The sequence below is a fragment of the Danio rerio genome, chromosome 6, assembly GCF_049306965.1.
Source record: "Danio rerio strain Tuebingen ecotype United States chromosome 6, GRCz12tu, whole genome shotgun sequence".
NCBI lineage: Eukaryota > Metazoa > Chordata > Actinopteri > Cypriniformes > Danionidae > Danio > Danio rerio.
In genome coordinates, this window is record NC_133181.1 from 19,895,842 (window position 1) to 19,916,060 (window position 20,219).

At 46.5% G+C, this 20,219-nt stretch overlaps 1 protein-coding gene across 1 annotated transcript in view; it reads left to right on the top strand.

The window, feature by feature from the left end:
* cacng5a (calcium channel, voltage-dependent, gamma subunit 5a) overlaps positions 1–20,219 on the top strand; it is a 63,241-nt gene that overhangs the window by 40,992 nt on the left and 2,030 nt on the right. The window contains 2 exon segments of the mRNA NM_001326562.1: positions 977–1,117; positions 3,263–3,408. Coding sequence (NP_001313491.1) covers positions 977–1,117; positions 3,263–3,408 — 287 coding nt within the window.

Here is a 20,219-nt window from a genome sequence, read left to right on the forward strand (position 1 = left end):
TACTGTTTTGTTTGTTGCCAGTGTAGAGTGGGGAAGGAATAGCAATTGATGTATAAAGTGTCAGCCACATGAGGTTTATCCCCTCTGGGTGTTAATGCTTCATAAGCATCTCTGGGCCTTGGACCTAGTGATTTTTTTCACTTGGTCCAATGAAAAATGATTAGCTCACTATAGTTGCTAAACTTTTATGATTAGCTAACTATTGTTGTGTACTGTATAGTGTTGTTAACAGTGAAGCTGGCATTTCATCAGTTTTTTTTTTTTGGGTAAAAAATATAACACATTTATGTATAGAGAAGCTGCTGTTTATTACTTAATTAGCCTCTCAAAATCATTAACATTTTATTAATCCTAACAGCCAATTTATTGCTTGCATTGATCTGTTCAATATAAGCTGTATATATGTTTAATGAACAAATTGGAGACTATACATAAATATATAAATGCTGCCGGCATCATTTTGTCAAGAGGCATGCTTATTTTTCCTCAAACCAAACAAAACTGGCGCCATCAAATGTCTTTTTATTATTATACAGCAACATTCCAGCATTTGTCTTGGTGCTAGCCAATAGCTTCGTAATTTTTTACATGTACACTGTTTTAAGTGGAGGCCATAAAGTAAAATGAGGTAAAATAATAAGATGCACTGAAAACTTAAACCAATATTTCCAGATATTTATTTGTTGAACTGTGTAATAAGCTCAACAGCAGTCTCCTGATCATTTGACAAAATGTGTTTTGCAATAATAATATGCTGACTAGATAAAATATAATCCCATCAAATTAAATTATTAATTTACCTACTTTTGTGCATCTCTCTAAAAAGACAATTGAAGTGAATTTTGCAAGAGAAAACAAAACTATCGTAAATCTGACATTTTTAATTTTGTTCGCATGTGGGATTACACATTTTAAAGTGGTTATTGAATGATCAGGAATCCATCAAAATAAATGATTTGTTTGGATTTGTTTTCAGAAATGATCCGTTCCGCTACTCCTTTCCCATTGGTCAGTCTATTCTTCATGTTCATTGGATTTGTGCTGAGTAATATTGGACATATTCGCCCTCAACGCACTATTCTAGCCTTCATCTCTGGAATCTTCTTTATCCTGTCAGGTAGGTGTTTGTTTAAATCAATAAAATGTGTGAGTTTAAGAGCTCACATGTTTCAGTATATACATCTTGTAGGAATGAAATGGTTATATAGCAGGGTCGCCCAAACTCGGTCCTGGAGGTCCGGTGTCCTGTATATTTATAATAGAAAGAGCTTAAATAGTTTCAGGTGTGTCTATCTGAGGTTGGAACTAAACTATGCAGGACACCGGCCCTCAAGGACCAAATGTAGTTACCCCTGCTTTATGATATCTTTCAGAGTACAAAATAAACATAATTAAATAATTTACTATAATACGTAAATGCTAAAAACTGAAATGTTAACCATTTTAAAACATTTTGTGAATATACAGTTGATGTCAGAATTATCAGACCCCGTTTATTTTTTTCCCTAATTTCTGATTAACAGAGAGGAGATTTTTTCAACATATTTCTAAACATAATAGTTTTAATAACTCATTTCTAATAACTGATTTATTTTATCTTTGCCATGATAAGAGTAAATAATATTTGACTAGATATTTTTCAAGACACTTCTATAAAGCTTGAAGTGACATTTAAAGGCTTAACTAGGTTAATTAGGTTAACTAGGCAGGTTATGGTAATTAGGCAAGTTATTGTATAATGATAGCTTGTTCTGTAGACAGTAGGGATGTAACGGTATTGTAAATACCGTCATACCGCAATATTAAATTTTTTCGATATTACCGAAGTCGCATGACTCGGTAAAACTATAGGTCTTCTGAGAAAATTTGCCCAGGCGAATGAAGCGAACGGGAGGTAGCTGAAACTTCATTTCCCATCAGCCCCGGCGTGGCCATAATCCTTTGCGGTCTGTTGTCGCTACAGATCCAGTAATGCGGAAATGGAGTGTGCTGCTAGTAGCGGAGATGAAAAAAAGATGGAAATGATCGAACCTAAAACGGGTGTTGTCGCCGCGCGCGTGCTGAATAGCGGTGCTGTCGCGCGCGTTCTGATCAGCTGTGTTGTGGCGCGCGTATTGTAAAGCGCCGAGGGGGGGTTGAGCGTGCATACTCAAGAGAGGTGTTATCGCGCGCCTACTGAAGGGCTGGACTGGACGGAGGTTGTGTCGCGTCGCGGGGGCACTTTTGATCGTTTTGGAAGGGCATTTTCTATCCAAGACTAAAAAGGGCATGTACACTGCACAGGTTGAGCCCTATGTGTGCACGTGCCTGCAAGTTGGGGAATACGACTAATAACAGTCATGGGGACTGCAGAAACACAGCACACTGTTCAGATTGATGCAGACATTGACTTGTACCGCAAAGAGATCTCTATCTCACTCATGGTTTGTCCTCTCAAGTGGGGGAAAGACAATGCACAACGTTACCCCACTGCTGTCAACATGGGCCAAGTCATATCTCTCTGTCCCAGAAACCTCAGTCCCAAATGAGAGGGGTTTTTTCTGTTGCAGAGGACATTGTAAATACCCAGAGATACCAGCTTTTACCAGATTATAGTTATATGATAATTTTCCTTTAAACCCATCTCTATCTAAGTGAGTGATTAAATGTTAAATGTGATGAGTTTTTAACAATACTAAATTGAAACTTTATTTTTTTTACATGGTTTAATAATTTTTTGTTATTAAAATTGAAGTTCCTGTTTCAAAGCTTACAGATAGATGGCTAATTTGTATGTCATTGACACTTTTGGCACTTTTTTGGAGTATTTTCAAAATTTTTTTTTTTCCTGTAAATGATTCAATAAATACCGTACCGTGACATTCATACCGAGGTATTACCGTACCGTGAAATTCTGATACCGTTACATCCCTAGTAGACAGTCGGGAAAAAATAGCTTAAAGAGGCTGATAATATAATGATAGCTTGTTCTGTAGACAGTCGGGAAAAAATAGCTTAAAGAGGCTGATAATTTTGTCCTTAAAATGGTGTCTAAAAAATTAATAACTGCTTTATTCTAGCTGAAAAAACAACAGAAGAAAAAATATTATCAGATATGCTGTGAAAAATGTCCTTGCTCTGTTAAACATAGTTTAAGAAATATATTTTTTTTAAAATTCAAAAGGGGGGCTAATAATTCTGACTTTAACTGTATGTATTTTCCACTTTAACTCTCTCCCTTCTTTGTTTTCTCTGGCTAATATTTATTTTATGTCTGATACAGGTCTGTCCCTCGTGGTTGGTCTGGTTCTGTATATATCCAGCATTAATGATGAGATGCTGAACAGAACCAAAACAAATGAAGCTTATTTCAGTTATAAATATGGATGGTCTTTTGCTTTTGCTGCAGTCTCCTTCCTGCTTACTGAGGTAAACCTTACACTTATCTTTGCATATTTGTGAATACTGACACTGGCTCTCATTTGCTGACATCACTAAATCCCACTTATGCAATTTAAAAATACTCCCAAATTGTCAGGATCAGGTGACAAAGGGCTGAAACACAAAATGAAAAGGAATTTTCATTTAAAACAAAATCAAACAATGACAGAAAAAGTGATTAAGTCCCATGACCATCCCCAATCTGCAGAAGAAGTGGAATATGAAAAGGTGGAAACAGTCCAAGGAGACAGGTTAAGAACACTGGAAGTTAAGGGGGCAAGCTTATAATTAAAAGTTTTGATTTGATTGCCATCCATTTTATTACTATTCTGAAGACCAAACCAAATAATGGGAGGACAGATAATTTAAATGACTTGACTGACAATGGGCCCTGTCATACACCCAGTGCAATAAGGCACAAGACGTGTTTGCCATGATTTGTTGCTATTTTCAGACCGGCACAACCCTGATTTTCACGTTTTGCACCACATTGTTTAAAATAGCAAGTCCATTTGTGCCACTTTGTAGACTCAAGGGTGTGCTAGATGTGTTAGGGCACATTGCTGGCATGTTGCTATTCGGAGAAACTGATATAGACTGCACTGTTGGCCAAGTAAAAGCTGTTCCCCTTCGGTTGGGGAACTTCAGTGCTATACAGTGGATTTGATTTTGAAAATCCACGTATGGGAGGTTTCGGTTCAGAAGCCGCTTGTCTGAAAGAGTATTGAACGGGCCAATGAATGCAATGAATTGGCAGCGTAAGCTTGCACAGGTGTGCTTCATTGCCAATTATCCCAGCATATAAGCACACCTGGAGCGAGCAAACGGCATCCTTTTCGCTTCAGAGACTTCGATCGAGTCAATGAGGGTTCCTCTTGCTGTGATCCAGCGATTCAGAGCGAACGAGAGCATTCTCCCGGTCCAGAGTGTGTACACGCAGCGGCAGACGGTCGAGCTGGGTTTCTCCCTTGCCTGGCGTTCTTTGGGTCCGGTCCTCCAGAGCAGTGCGCATAAAGTTGCAACTTCACAAAGAGAGCAACACAGTCGTGCAGCACGTCCTCAGGACGGTGCTCCGACTGAGCGTTTCTGGATGCGGTGGTTTCCTGTCCTCGGATGATGAGCACGGGCACTGCTTGCATGCCTGGGGGGTCCAGCATGTTAATGCGCTGCTCGCGGGTAGTTCATGTCGTCATTGCGATGCCATGACTGTTGCGCAGTAAAGATCGCGGCTAGCCTTTGCAAAAGGGCAAACCACCCCAGTTGTCCCCTGCTCTGCAGCGAGCACTCGGGCAGATCTGAGGGATTCAGGGAGAGATAATCTGTCGCCCACGGGCTCGCGGACCTCCCGCTCCTCCAAGCGCTCCATCCAAGCTTCGGGCGGGGGAAGCGATCCGTCTAACAGATGGTAGCCCTTACACTCGATGACAGACGTCCAGTTGTCCACCGCGGCATCGGAGGGTGGGCTTTCATTGACCGATGATGATCCAGACCCGCTCGCCCCTTCCGGGCAGGTGAGCGCTGTCAAAACGGATCCTGAAACTTTCCCGGGCTGCTTCGGCCGTGGGTTGGAGATGGTTTATCCCCCAGCTCCGCGGCCGGACCGACTAGAGGGGCGTCCCCTTCTTCCCAGAGGTGCACAGTAGGCTCACGCGGTCTTGAAGGGCACTTTTTTCTGCTCGTGCTGCGTGTCCCTCCACCCTCACCACTCTTGACGGTGGAACGGCCAGGGGGTATGTGGCGATTCCTCAGGTTGAGTGCGCGATGGCAGTTAATCCGCGCGGCGCCTCTTCTCGGCGGGGTCCGCCTCGTCTTCCATCCAAAGCCTGTAAGTTATCTGCCTCCCTCGGAGCTAGAGCTTACAAGGCTGCGGTCCAGGCTGCTTCCGCCCTGCATGCGATAGCCACCTACCAGCGCTACCAAGCGCAGGCGCTGGCCGAGCTGCACGAGGGTGGGTCCAATCCAGGCTTATGAGCTTCGCACCCTCGCCGACTTAGCTCTTCGGACTACTAAGTCCGCTGCGTGTGCATTGGGGAGGACGATGTCCACACTAGTGATCCAGGAGCGCCACCCCCAGCTGATATGCACAAAGTCGACAAAGTCCGCTTTCTTGACTTCCCCTCTGTCGAAGCGAGCGTGTTGAGCACCTCGGAAGCAGGCAGCCCCCCTGCCCAGAACGCCGCTAAGTCCGGCAACGGACCGCGAAGCATCCCTGGGACAGGCCATCTGGAGAAGAGGGAACTTGCTCTTTCCCCGCTGGAGGGCGGGGCCCCATTTCCAACGGCACTTTTTACTGCCATGAAAACATCATGAAAGAGCACTTTTCCACTTCCCCGGATGTGACAGCCCGAAATCTGCCAGTCTGGGACGCTATGCTTTCTAGCTTGCAGATTCGGTGCGTTTCGCCAGTGGCTCACGAGCGTTGGGAGGATGGTCTTCTTTCTCCCACCTCTCGAGCCCCCCCACCGAAGCTCGGGAGCGGATTGAGAGCAAATCCCTTACCTCCAGCTCTTCCGTGGGACCCGCGCGCTTCCCGGTTCAGCACACCCACTCCGCGCTGCCCCACTGCTGGTACGTCAGCGATTGTAGGGATGAGTCCATTAGAGAGAGCTCTGCCTTGCTGGTTAGCGTGGGCCAGCTCTTCGCGGTGGCTCATACGCACAATCAGACTCGGCTATGCGATTCAGTTTCGCGAAACGGCCCCCCAAGTCACGGGTGTGTATTCACCAGGGTCAGCCCCCTGTCTACCCCTGTCTTGCGAGAGGAGATTGCTGTCCTCCTGGCGAAGGATGCAATCGAGCCGCTCCCTCCAGCCGAGATGGAGAGCGGGTTTTACAGCCCACACTTCATCGTGCCCAAAAGAGCGGTGACCGCCAATCCTAGATCTGCGCGTTTTCAACCGCTGTCTGCACAAGCTGCCATTCAGAATGCTCACGCAGAAGCGCATCCTCCGGTGCGTTCGTCCTCTGGGTTGGTCTGCAGCATTAGACCTGATGGACACGAATTTCCATGTCTCCACTCTTCCTCGCCACCGTCAGTTTCTGCGGTTTGTGTTTGAAGGTCGAGCTTGGCAATACAAAACCCTCCCCTTCGGGCTCTCTCTGTCTCCGCGGGTCCTCACCAAACCCGCGGAGGGTGCCTTAACGCCCCTTCAGCTCGCGGGCATCCACATACTCAATTTTCTTGACGACTGGATGATTTTTGCCCACTCTCGGAGCAATTGATTATGCACAGAGACAAAGTGCTCCGGAACTTCCACCTGTTGGGGTATCAGGTCAACCGAGAAAAGAGCAAACTCGCCCACGTGCAGAGGATCTGGACTCGGTCACCATGGCAGCGCGCCTCTCCGGAGAACGCACTCAGCTGATGCTGTACTATCTGAGAGAGCTCGACAGTAAAATAGTGGTCCCACTGAAACTATTTCAGAGGCTCCTGGGGCATATGGCATCCGCAGCCGCTTCACACCGCTCGGATTACTCTATATGAGACCACATCAGCACTGGCCTCACGATCGAGTCCACAGACGTGCATGGCACGCGCGCGCACACCGAGTCTCTGTTACTGCGCTGTGTCGCCGCGCCCTCAGCCCTTGGAGCGACCCCTCGTTCCTACAGGCCTGAGTGCCTCTAGGACAGACGTCCATTCTTGTTGTCGTTTCAACAGATGCTTCCAACACAGGCTGGGGGGCTGAACATTGTGGGCATGCGGCTGCGGACCTGGAAAGGTACCCAGTTGCATTGGCATATCGCCTGGAGCTGTTGGCAATGTTCCTCGCTCTCCACCGTCTTTTTCCGGTGCTAGAGCGGCAACACATGCTGGTCAGGACGGACAGTACGGCGGTGGCGGCGAATATCAACCGTATGGGGGGTATGCGATCTCGCCGCATGTCTCAGCTCACCCGCCATCTGCTCCTCAGGAGTCATGCAGCTGAAATCGCTGCACGCCATTCATATTCAGGCAAGCTCAACCGTGCAGCCGATGTGCTCTCACGGCAGCCTTACGTCCTGGAGAATGGAGACTCCACCCCGAGTCTGTTCAGCTGATATGGGCGCAATTCGGGGAAGCCCAGATCAATCTGTTGCTTCCCCCGAGATCGCTCATTGCCAGTTGTTCTTTTCCCTGACCGAGTGCTCTCGGCACAGATGCACTGGCTTACAGCTGGCCTCGGGGCATGCGCAAATACGCGTTTCCCCCAGTGAGCCTGCTCACGCAGTTACTGTGCAAGGTCAGGGAGGACGAGGAACAGGTTGCTGGTTGTGCCCCTCTGGCTCGGACCTGGATGTCAGAGCTCTCCCTCCTCGCGATGGCCCTCCCCTGGCAGTTTCCTTCGAGAGAGCACCTACTCTCTCAGGGACAGGGCACCATCTGGCACCCTCGCCGATCTTTGGAGGTCCTTAGACGCGAGGAAGACTTAGGTAACCTCCGATTGCGGTGGCTATTACCGTCACTCGGGCTAGTGCCCCCTCCCCGAGCGCGCCTATGCCCTGAAGTAGAGTCTATTCACTGAATGGTGCATCTCTCGCAGAGAAGACCCCCGTAATTTGCCAAATCAGCATTGTGCTTTCTTTACGCCGAGAGAAGCTGAAGAGCAGGCTGTCGCCCTCCACACTCAAGGTTACGTGGCTGCCATCTTCGCTGTCATGACGCGGTGGCTGGCAGCACCGTGGGAACGCATAACCTCATCATCCGGTCCCTCAGGGGCGCTAGGTGAATTAATCCACCCCGCCCCATCTCATGCCCTCTTAGGATCTCGCCCTTGTTACACGAGCCGTAGATCCCTTCGATTCTCGACTCAGTATCTTTCTGTCCCTGAAGACAGCTCTGCTGGTCGCGTTGATATCGATTAGAGGGTCGAGGACCCGGAGGCATTTTTTCGGTCAGTGACTCGTGCCTGTAATTGGGCTGGCTTTCTCTCACGTCCTGAGACCCCCCCATGCTATATGTGCCCAAGGTTCCTACCACTCCGTTTTAATACCAGGTAGTGAGCCTGCAAGCGCTGCCCCCGGAGGAGGCAGACCCAGCCCTTTCTTTATTGTCCAGTTCGCGTCTTGCGTATTATCCAGACCGCACTTAGAGTTTAGATCATCTGAGCAGCTCTTCGTCTGTTATGGCGGTCGGCAGCAGGGAAGTGCCGTATCGAAATTAAGTTTTCCCACTGGATTGTGGATGCCATTCTCTCGCTTATCAGAGCCGAGGTGAGCGGCATCCCCCGAGAGTGTGTGCGCACTCCACTCGGAGCTTCGCATCCTCTCGGGCGCACGCACACGGCGCCTCTTTAACAGACATCTGTAGAGCTGCGGGCTGGACGACACCCAACACATTTGCAAGGTTTTACAATCTGCGAGTGGAGCCGGTTTCCTCAAGGTTTTAGGTAACCCTTTGGTGATTGAGGAAACAACTTGGTAGGGTGTTGAAACACGCTTGCTGCGCCATTCTCTCTAACACGGAGGTACGTGTGCCTTTTTATCTGTCAGTAAAGTTCCCCGTCTGGTGAGCCCTGCAGATTCCTCCGTGGCCCCCAGCACTGACAGTCACCTGCTGGCCCACTACGTTGTTGGTCTGCCCGCTGGTCAGCCCGCGTTTTGGGTATAGGTGCCTGCTATGCGTGATCCCCACTAGGCGATCCCATATGCTTATACATGGTTAAGTCCCCCCCTTGGTGGACCCGTGTCTTCCCTCTTCTTAGGGCTAGTCCATATGTAAATTCTGCCATCTATTCCCCCCTTGGGTAGCGGATGGCCTCCGCAGCGTCCTCCCTATCGGGATTGCACGCTTCCCAACGTACTGTCGTATTTCCTAGAATTATCTAGACGTTCACGACCTCCCAAAAAATATATCTAAATCCGTAAAACTTCTGTTGAAGTAAGATAAATTAGGGCCAGGGACACGTTGGAGGACCGCGCCTCTCTATGATGTGGGTGCGTCACGCTTGCTAGACTATCCCCTCATTGGGGGCGTTGGTAAGGTGCAGTCATTATGGCGCTTTTCATAGTTCTCCCATACGTGGATTTTCAAAATCAAATTCACTGTATAGCACTGAAGTTCCCCAACCGAAGGGGAACGTTTGAGGTTACAGAAGTAACCCTTCGTTCCCCGAGGAGGGGAACGGAAGTGCTATACTCCGTCGCCATAATGACTGTCCCTTAGCTGTTAAAAGTCTCTTCAGCTTAAAAGGATGGCGTTTGCTCGCTCCAGGTGTGCTTATATGCTGGGATAATTGGCAATGAAGCACACCTGTGCAAGCTTACGCTGCCAATTCATTGCATTCATTGGCCCGTTCAATACTCTTTCAGACAAGCGGCTTCTGAACCGAAACCTCCCATACGTGGATTTTCAAAATCAAATACACTGTATAGCACTTCCGTTCCCTTCCTCGGGGAACGAAGGGTTACTTCTGTAACCTCGAACGGTCTAAAGTCCACAGCAGAGTATGTTATTTATGCGTCTATTCAATTTCATATGCTTATACACATTGCTTAATAGTCAAGGGTTGTGCATCAATACAAAAATACATTTGCATATGAAAAAAATAAAGGATCAAAATGTTTCAAAATTTTTTATTTACTACATAGATATAAAAATCACTACCTCCATGCCTTCTTCCTGTTGGGGGGCTTTTTTTTTTTGTATTTAAATAATGTTATTATTATAATTATTATTATTTATTAGCAGTATTATTTATTATATGCATATTTATATTTGTTTTAATAAAAACAAGTTTAGATTTCTCCATCTGTCGGGTACTGGAGACATGCACAGGACCGGAGTGGGACTTCTTTTCAGCCCTGGAGTTTCAAGCCTTAAGGCTCGTACAAACCGGGACGCTTTTTATTTGCGTTTATTGTTAGCGTTTTACGAGACGATTTTCCGGATTCAAACCCAATTTACACTGGCGTCGAGCAGAGTATGCAAAATCCCTCCTTGACATTAGCTCCAGCACCAGCACTAGCAATGAAGAAATGATTATTGTTCACCAGAGCAATAAGCAGCTCCACATTCATATCGCCTCTGGGCATCTTCTTTAATGTGCGCTCGCAAGACAGTTTTGTGCTTGACCGCCTCCAAGTGCTGTTGTCTTGTTTAAGGAAACAGCTGTTTTATAAATTGAGAACATTTATAAGTCAGATTTATTAATGTAGTGAACCAACTGATTTAATTAATTGTCCTACAGCATTTTTCATTGAGCAGGTGTAATATTCATTAATAATAATATTAATTATTTGAATTCTTATATTCACTCAATGAAAATCCTACCTGCCCAGGCAGCTAGGAAAACCAGCCCTCACGGCCAAAAAGCAGACCGGTCCAACGGGAAAACTCTGCGTATGGATCACTATCAGCCATAAGCATAGGACATCTGTTTGGATATCTCACACACTTTGTTGACCACACTTTGTTATTAATGTTCTTTTGTTTGTTTTATGGAAATTAGAACTGAATTTAGAAATAGTTTTGAAAGAATAACAAATGAAATTAAATATGTAGGCTAATGGATGTCTTCAGTGGAGTGAGTTTCCACCATTTCCTTACTACATGAAAGTAAAGAGTAAAAGTAAAGTAAAAAGAAAGTAAAGAGGCTGAATGGAGGAGGCTCATTCTTTATCCTCGTCTGTTTAACTGTTTTTTTGCTAGTGAAGTGTTCAGTTTTTCCACTCACAAAGTCTACCATAAAATGGCAATATGCACCATGGTGCGGCACAACTGACTCTTAAAGGGAATGTGAGATGAGACTCTGATTGGTTTAATGCACATTGCGCTCAAAACACACCCATAACATTAAGCTCAACCATTGTTAGACCATGTGCCGCGGCGCAAATCATATTTTTCCATCCTTAAAATAGCAAAAGTAAATTCGGACATGCTCTTAATGCTTTTGCGTCATGCGATTTAGACTTTGCGGCTAGACCGTTAAAATAGAGCCAAATGTGCCATGTGACTTGATTTAATGTGTCATGTTATTGAAGCCAGACAGCTGGCCCAGGCTGACAATGTTATTATGTCTGACTACTGGTTTAAAAAAGTCAAATATCAAGTGCGTGACAGTTATGAGGACAAAAATTACCTTGATGCAAAAGGTCAGCCCAAAAGCCCTTAGAAAGGCAAAAGTATCTCAACAAACACTTGTTATAGTCAAGGTACTGCATGTGAGCATCTCTAAACCCTTAACATGACAACACTTGAAGCAGATGGAAAACAGCAGTTCCAATTAAACATTTTCAGAGGCTCTTGGGGCAGATGGCTGCAGCCAAGGACAAACCATTCGTATTGCTTCATAGACTGCTTTAGCACTAGCTGCACAGTTGAGACCTAAGATGGTCACCATGGCTCACACAGACTGACCAACACTCCCTTGTGTCATTGTACATTCATTCCCTTTCTATTGGCAGGAGTGCCCTCAGACCAAGTGTCCAGACATATTATTGTAATGACAGATGCCTCCAGAATAGGTTGGGTGCAAAGCTGTGTGCAACACAAGCATGCACCATTGGATATGCGGCCAGAACCCTTTGTGGTCAAAACGGTTTGAATTTAGACCATCTTCGTTCCACATTGTCTTGAGACTCCAGCCCATGCATGTACCCTATGATCACACCAAACTTTTTTAAGATCAAGTATTGATACTGCAAGCAGCACCACAGTCAGAAGAGGTAGAACCCGTCTTGTAAATCAGTGTTCACACATTCAAATCACAATCTGGGCATTAGCAAACAGTGGCTTTTTAACAGGCATCTGTGGAGCTGTGGGTTGGGCAACACCTACTTTAACACATTCACTAGATTCTACAGTCTCAGAATGGTGACAGTATCTTGCCATGCATTTGTTAATAACAGGAGTTGGCTTTTTGTCAGTCTTGCTGCACCATTTCTTTCTCACCTCAAGATGCATGCACTTATTCTGCTTTTGTAGTTAGTTCCTCGTGTGTGGACCTGCCCAAATTTAGGTTTGAGTGATCGGTGGTGTGAGTGGACGTTGGCGCAACTTGGCTGCCACTTCTCCACCAGAATTTTGCAAGTTTAATGGTTAATCTAAGTGTTTTTAGATGCACCCTTTTTAATGCTGTTTTACACACCATACTGCATCTTTTTTTAAAGAAACCGGAGCTAAGTTTTGCCGCAGGTGCCTGGTTTATTATTGTGACCTGTGAGGCACGTCCTGGTGGCTAGCATGCGGCTAAGATACTTTGTTTTAATCTTTCTGGTTTTTATTGGAGTACCTGACAAGGCCTATCATGGTCACTCGGACTTCATCATGATCACTTATTCAGGAACGGATCTCTGTCAACTTAATCACACCATGACTCCTGCTACAGATATGATGCATACGCTTCGCTCGCTACAACTCTTACAGCACTCTAGGTACACTCATCGGGGCTCTCGCCGGAGTCTTATGGTTAATCGGACCGGCGCGATAAACATGGTATGAACTCAAAGGCGAGTGGTTCGTCCTTGCTCTTCATCACGATGTTGCCCGATGAATCTTGTACCTCTTCAAAAGTCTTCCAGTGGAGTTTAACTAAACATGGTCAGGTTTGCTCATTTAAACACTCATTCTATAAACAACTAAACAGCTTTTAGTGGGCAATAATCTGGATTTTCTGTGTATTTGTGAAACTTGGCATCAGACAAATGACTACTTTTGTCAGGGTTCTGCCACTTTGATCTTGTAAATTCTTGTTTTGGTGGCAGAGCTCTGACACTACTCATGCCTGGTCCTGTTTCTGTCTCTGTGTGCGCGCGCGCCGTCATGGGTGTACGCAGAGTGTGCGTGCTGCCGCTTCATGTGGCCGCGCACGCTCTGCATCCCTCAGACGCGCGCGCTCTTGTACTAGTGTTTGTGTTTGTTCTGTCAGCAGCGCGCTGCTTTATTCTCAGCCCCTCCGTCTAGTTGGTTTCAGTTTTGGTTGGCGCTGAGATGAAGCATGCGCATTGCTTATGTGTGAGCGCACGGTAAGGTGTTTATCTATCGTGTGCTCGTGTCTTGCGTCTCTTGTCAAAGCACGTGGCTCGGTGTTTACATTGTGGTCACGTGCTTTTGTCGTGTGCTTCAGTGTTGTGTTTGTTGTCATGAACATGCAGTTAATGAGTTCTCTCATTGGCTGCATGTTCTTGTCCTGTTAGTGAGCGCATGGCTTGTGTTGTCTCTCTGTATCATGCGCTCTCCCGTCTATTGTCTTGTCCCACCCTCCTTGTTAACCCATTATTAGTTAATTGTGTTCACCTGTTTGTGTGTTAATTTTATACAGTTTATATACCCCTCACATTTGCTGTCCTGTGCCAGTTCGTCATCACATTTCGTCGTTTGAAGTCTAGTCCTGTTGTGTTTCCAGTCCTCATCCTTGCCAGTCTGCCCAGTCCTGTTTGTATGTGTATGTATTTGTTTTGTTAATGTTTTCCCCCTCGGGGTAGTAAATTTTGCATTTTATTTTATTTTTATTATTTAATAAAATCCCATTTCCCTGCATTTGAGTCCTGGCCCCTTTTTCCCCATTTCCCATCACCAACCCTGACAACTTTAACCTAAATTTGTGCGCTCTGCCAAGCTACACATATTAAGAGCGTCCTCGCTCCACCGGCAGAGGTGGTGGCTTAGCAGTCATTTAGTGTTCTGACGTGACTGTAATTGAGGTAACATTGCCTCGTTTTACAACTTTTAAATATCTGGCGTTCAAATTGACTGGTAGTTCATCTGTTCTCATTTTAAGCATCTATCGACCTCCAAAACCCTATCCGGGTTTCTTTTCCGAATTTACAGACCTTTTGACATTTACTAGTGCACTCTGCCCAGCTTTCCTTTTAACTGTTGGCTTAAATGTTCATGTAGAGACTGCTGATTGCACTCAAGCCTCATGTTTATTGGACATACTTGAGTGTTTTAATTAATTTTTTTAATTTAACACACACTAGACTTGGTATGCACTTCTGGAGTAAAAATCCAACCAACCAAAGCGATTACAGTGCCATTCAGTGACCACAAACATATTACGTTTGATCTGTACACCGCACCATCTCAGATCACTTTCAAACAAACTATTGTTTTTAGGAAATTTGATGATATCAACACTGACCAGCTAATTCTATACTTTGAAGGGTTACCTATCATGTCCACAGCTGAGTAAGGATGTTTTTAAATCTGTTCTTGATGACATCACTCCTCTGAAAAACCGAGAGGTTTTATTTAAAAGGTCATCCCCGTGGTTTATGCAGGAATTACGAAAAATGAAAGCTGCAAACAGGCAATTGGAGCGAAAGTATAGCAAATCTGGTTTAATAATACAATATCAAATATTTGAACAGCACCAAACAAAGTATCATTATGCTCTGAATGTTGCAAAAAGGGAATATTATTCCCGCATCATCTGTAGTCACAATTCTAATTCTAGAATTCTCTTAAGAACAATTAATAATTCGACTAGACCTCCCCAAAAAATCACCTCTGCTTCTGTTGAGATTTGTAAAGAATTCCTAGACTGGTACAAAATTTGGTAATATTTTCACCTCTATTGCCTGTGATGTGAATTCTCTGCATGTTGAGCTTTTATCTTCTCCTCTCCCCGCTCCAAGTCTCTCATCTTTTAATGCTGTTGATGATAGTCTTATTGCAATGACTGTTATGTCAATGACTTCATCATCCTGCATACTAGATCCCTTTCCAACCTCCGTTTTAAAAAACTGTTTATTACTATTTGTGCCCCATATCACAGCTATTGTGAATGCCTCACTCAGTACGGGGTCAATGAAAGAGTCTACAGTTAGATCTGTATTAACATAAATATATAATACAAAATTCTTTCATGAAACTCTATGTGCACACAGGCCAACAGGTCCTTATACCATATGTCTAATCTGCTCCCACGTAATCAACTACATGGTGCCGGTGATTGGTTATTGCAGCTTGCTCTCAACATTTTAAAGTGCCTAAGTGCCTCAGTGTAGTTTTATTCTAGCAAAATGTAGCATGTTTTCGAAAACCAAGCCCAAACACATCAAACATATTACATATATTTACATATACTGTTGATGTCAGAATTATTAGCCCCCCTGAATTATTAGCCCCCCTGTTTAATTTTTCCCCCAATTTCTGTTTAACGGAGAGGTTTCTTCAAAACATTTCTAAACATAATAGTTTTAAATACTCATTTCTAATAACTGATTTATTTTATCTTTGCCATGATGACAGTAAACAATATTTTACTAGATCTTTTTCAAGACACTTCTATACAGCTAAAGTGACATTTAAAGGCTTAACTAGGTTAATTAGGTTAACTAGGCAGGTTAGGGTAATTAGGCAAGTTATTGTATAATGATGGTTTGTTCTGTACACTGTGGAAAAAAATGAGCTTAAAGGGGCTAATAATTTTGTCCCTAAAATTAGTTTAAAAAAATTAAAAACTGCTTTTATTCTAGCCGAAATAAAACAAATAAGACTTTCTCCAGAAGAAAAAAAAAATTATCAGATATATTGTGAAAATTTTCTTGCTCTGTTAAACATCATTTAGGAAATATTTAAAAAAGAAAAAAAAATCAAAGGAGGGCTAATAATTCTGACTTCAACTGTATATCATACACATATATGTTGAGGTCAGAATTATTATCCCCCTTTAATTATTTTTATTTTTTTTTTTTTGTGCAGTGTGATCGTAGCTTCACTCTGTTTCAATGGATCTTGGTCACACTCCCCTCATGACACTTTGCTATATTGTATTTATTTTGTATATTATGTGCATACAGTATAGAATATATAATAAACCACACCAAAACCATGACCTAAAACCGAAAACCAAACCGAACCGTGAGAAGTCTGTTTTGTTGCACCCTTAACGACCACATTACAATTATGTTTATGTCAGATTTATGACAAGTTATGTTGCCTTGGTAATGTCAAGTTGTCATAAAAAAACATCTCAAATACTGTCAGTTTTGCTTATAAAATGAATGACGTTGAATGACACTCAATTATATTTGTCATAAGCATACATAAAATCGCATTTATTAATGATGTCATGATTACAAAGGTTTAATGACAGTCTTAATAAAACCCCCTTAAAGCAAAGGGTTACCAGTTCCCCTTCGGATGGGGAACTCCAATGCTATTAGTGGATTTAAATAGAATCCACGAATGGGAGATTTCGTTTCAGAAAGCCAATTGTCTGAAAGAGTATACAACGGGCCAATGAAATGCCAATGAATTGGCAGCGTAAGCTTGCGCACGTGTGCTTCATTGACAATTATCTCTGCACTAAGCACAGGTGGAGCAAGCACACGCTATCCTTTTCGCTTCAGAGACTTCACAGCCTTCTGATTGAGTCGATAAAGGTTCCTCTTGCTGACATCAGCGAATTCGAGCGAACGAGTGTTCTCCCAATCCAGAGTGGGTACACGCGGCGGCAGACGGTCGAGCTGGGATTCTCCCTTGCCTGGCGTTCTTTGGGTCTGGTCCTCCAGAGCGGTGCGTATAAGTTGCTTATCTTTCCTAAAAGAGCAACACAGTCGTGCAGCACGTCTTTTTCAGGATGGCGCTCCGACTGTGCGTTTCTGGATGCGGGGGTTTCCTGTCTCCGAATGATGGGCACGATCACTGTGTTACATGTTTGGGGGTCCATGTTAATGTGGTGCTCGCGGGCGGTCCATGTCGTCATTGTGATGCCATGATCGTTGCGCAGCTAAGATCGCGGCTAGCCCTTGTAAAGGGGCGAACCATTATCTCAGCGGGAGATAATCCGCCGCCCACGGGTTGGCGGACCTCCCGCTCCTCCAGGCGCTCCATCCAAGCTTCGGGCGGTGGGAGTAATCCGTCTAACTAGATAGTAGCTCTCACGCTCGCTGACACTGGAGATCAGACGTCCACCGCGGCATCGGAGGGTGGGCTTTCATTGACAAAGACCGACTAGATGGATGCTACGTAAAGGACCAGAGGGTGAAGCCTTCAAAGCCTCTCATACCCTTTCTCTGCCTGTGCTGCGTGTCCCTCCGCCCTCACCACCCTTGACGGTGGAGCTGCCAGGGGGTATGAAGCGATCCCGCCGGTGGAGCGCACCATCGTGGTCAATCATTGTCCGCGTGATGCCTCTTCTTGGCGGGGTCCGCCTCGTCTCCCGTCCAAAGCCTGTAGGTTATCTGTCTCCCTCAGAGCTAAAGCTTACAAGGCTGCGGGCCAGGCTGCTTCCGCCTTGCACGCGATGGCCACCTACCAGCGCTACCAAGCACTGGCCGAGCTGCACGAGGGTGGGTCCAACCCAGGCTTGTTACACGAGCTTCGCACCGCAACCGACTATGCTCTTCGGACCACTAAGTCTGCCGCGTGTGCGTTGGGGAGTCCACACTAGTGGTCCAGAAACGCCACCTCTGGCTCAACCTGGCTGATATGTGCGAAGTCGACAAAGTTCGCTTTCTTGACTCACCATATCCCAAGCTGGCCTGTTCGGCAACACCTTCGGTGAGTTCACCCAGGAACTCAAGGCGGTGAGAGAGCAGTCGGATGCGATGGGCAATGTCATCTATCGCCGAGATCGTAAGCCCGCTCCGCCCGCCTAGCCATCCACCTCAGCTGCTCCTTGCCTCTCGGGAGAACGCGCTCAGCTGTTGCTGAACTGTCTGAGAGAGCTCGACAGTAAAATAGTGGTACCACTGAAATATTTTCAGAGGTTCTGGGGCATATGGCATCCGCAGCCGCCGTCACGGCGCTCGGATTACTCCATATGAGACCACTCCAGCACTGGCTTCACGATCAAGTCCCCGGACGTGCATGGCACGCGGGCACACACCGAGTCTCCGTTACTTCGCTGTGTCGCCACGCCCTCAGCCCTTGGAACGACCCCTCATTCCTACAGGCCGGTGTGCCTCTAGAACAGGCGTCCAGTCATATTGTTGTCTCAACAGATGCTTCCAACACGGGCTAGGGGCTGTGTGTTGCGGGCATGCAGCTGCGGGTCTGTGGAAGGATACCCAGTTGCGTTGGCATATCAATCGCCTAGAGCTGTTGGCAGTGTTCCTCGCTCTCCACCGTTTTTTTTCCGGTGCTGGAGTAGCAACACGTGCTGGTCAGGACGGACAGTACGGCGGCGGTGGCGAATATCAACCGCATGGGGGGTATTCGCTCCCGCCGCATGTCTCAGCTCGCCCGGCGTCTGCTCCTCTGGAGTCCCGCGGCTGAAATCGATGTCTGTCATTCATATTCCAGGCAAGCTCAACCGAGCAGCCGATGTGCTTTCAAGGCAGCATGTACGTCTCGGAGAATGGAGACTCCACCCCGGGTCTGTTCAGCTGATATGGGCACGATTCAGGGAGGCCCAGATCGATCTGTTTGCTTCCCCCGAGAACGCTCATTGCCAGTTGTTTTTTTTCCCTGTCCGAGGGCTCTCTCGGCACGGATGCACTGGCCCACAGCTGGCCTCGGGGCATACGCAAGTATGCGTTTCCCCCAGTGAGCCTGCTCACTCAGTTACTGTGCAACGTCAGGGAGGACGAGGAACAGGTTTTGCTGGTTGCGCCCCTCTGGCCCAACCGGACCTGGATATCAGAGCTCTCCCTCCTCGCGACAGCCCTCCCCTGGTGGATCCCTTTGAGAGAGGACCTACTCTCTCAGGGACAGGGCACCATCTGGCACCCTCGCCCCATCTTTGGAACCTCCACGTGTGGTCCTTAGACGCGAGGAAGACTTAGGTAACCTACCGAGTGCGGTGGTTAATACCATCACTCAGGCTAGAGCCCCCTCCACGAGGCGCGCCTACGCCCTGAAGTGGGGTCTATTCACTGAATGGTGCGTCTCTCGCAGAAAAGACCCCCGAAATTGCCAGATCAGTGTTGTGCTCTCTTTCCTTCAAGAGAAGTTGGGGAGCAGGCTGTTGCCCTCCACTCTGAAGGTTTACGTGGCCGCCATCTCCGCTCATCATGACACGGTAGCTGGCGGCACCGTGGGAAAGCATAACCTCATCATCCGGTTCCTCAGAGGTGCTAGGCGAATTAATCCACCCCGCACCCCTCTCATGCCCTCTTGGGATCTCGCCCTCGTTCTCACGAGCTTGCGTACAGATCCCTTTGAGCCACTTGAATCAGTATTTTTAAGATTTCTTTCCCTGAAGACAGCTCTGCTGGTCGCGTTGGTATCCATCAAGAGGGTCGGGGACCTGGAGGCAATTTCGGTCAGTGACTCGTGCCTGGAATTGGGGCCGGATTACTCTCACGTTATTCTGAGACCCCGCCCGGGTTATGTGCCCAAGGTTCTTACCACACCTTTCAGAGACCAGGTAGTGAGCCTGCAAGCGCTGCCCCCGGAGGAAGCAGACCCAGCCCTTTCTTTACTTTGTCCAGTTCGCGCCTTGCGTATTTATCTGGACTGCACTCAGAGCTTTAGATCATCTGAGCAGCTTTTCGTCTGTTATGGCGGTCGGCAGCAGGGAAGTGCCGTATCGAAACAAAGATTATCTCACTGGATAGTGGATGCCATCTCTCTTGCTTATCAGAGCCGAGGTGAGCCGTGACCCCCGAGAGTGCGTGCACACTCCACTCGGAGCATCGCATCCTCTTGGGCGCGTGCACACGGCGCCTCTCTAACAGACATCTGTAGAGCTGCGGGTTGGGCGACACCCAACACATTTGCAAGGTTTTACAATCTGCGAGTGGAGCCGGTTTCTTCAAGGGTATTAGGTAACCCTTGGTGATTGAGGAAACAACTCGGTGAAGGTGTTGAAACACGCTAGCTGCGCCACTCTCCTTAACACGGAGATAAGTGCGCCTTTTTTCTGTCAGTAAAGCTCCCCATCAGGTGAGCCCTGCAGATTCCTCCGAGGCCTCCAGCACTGACTC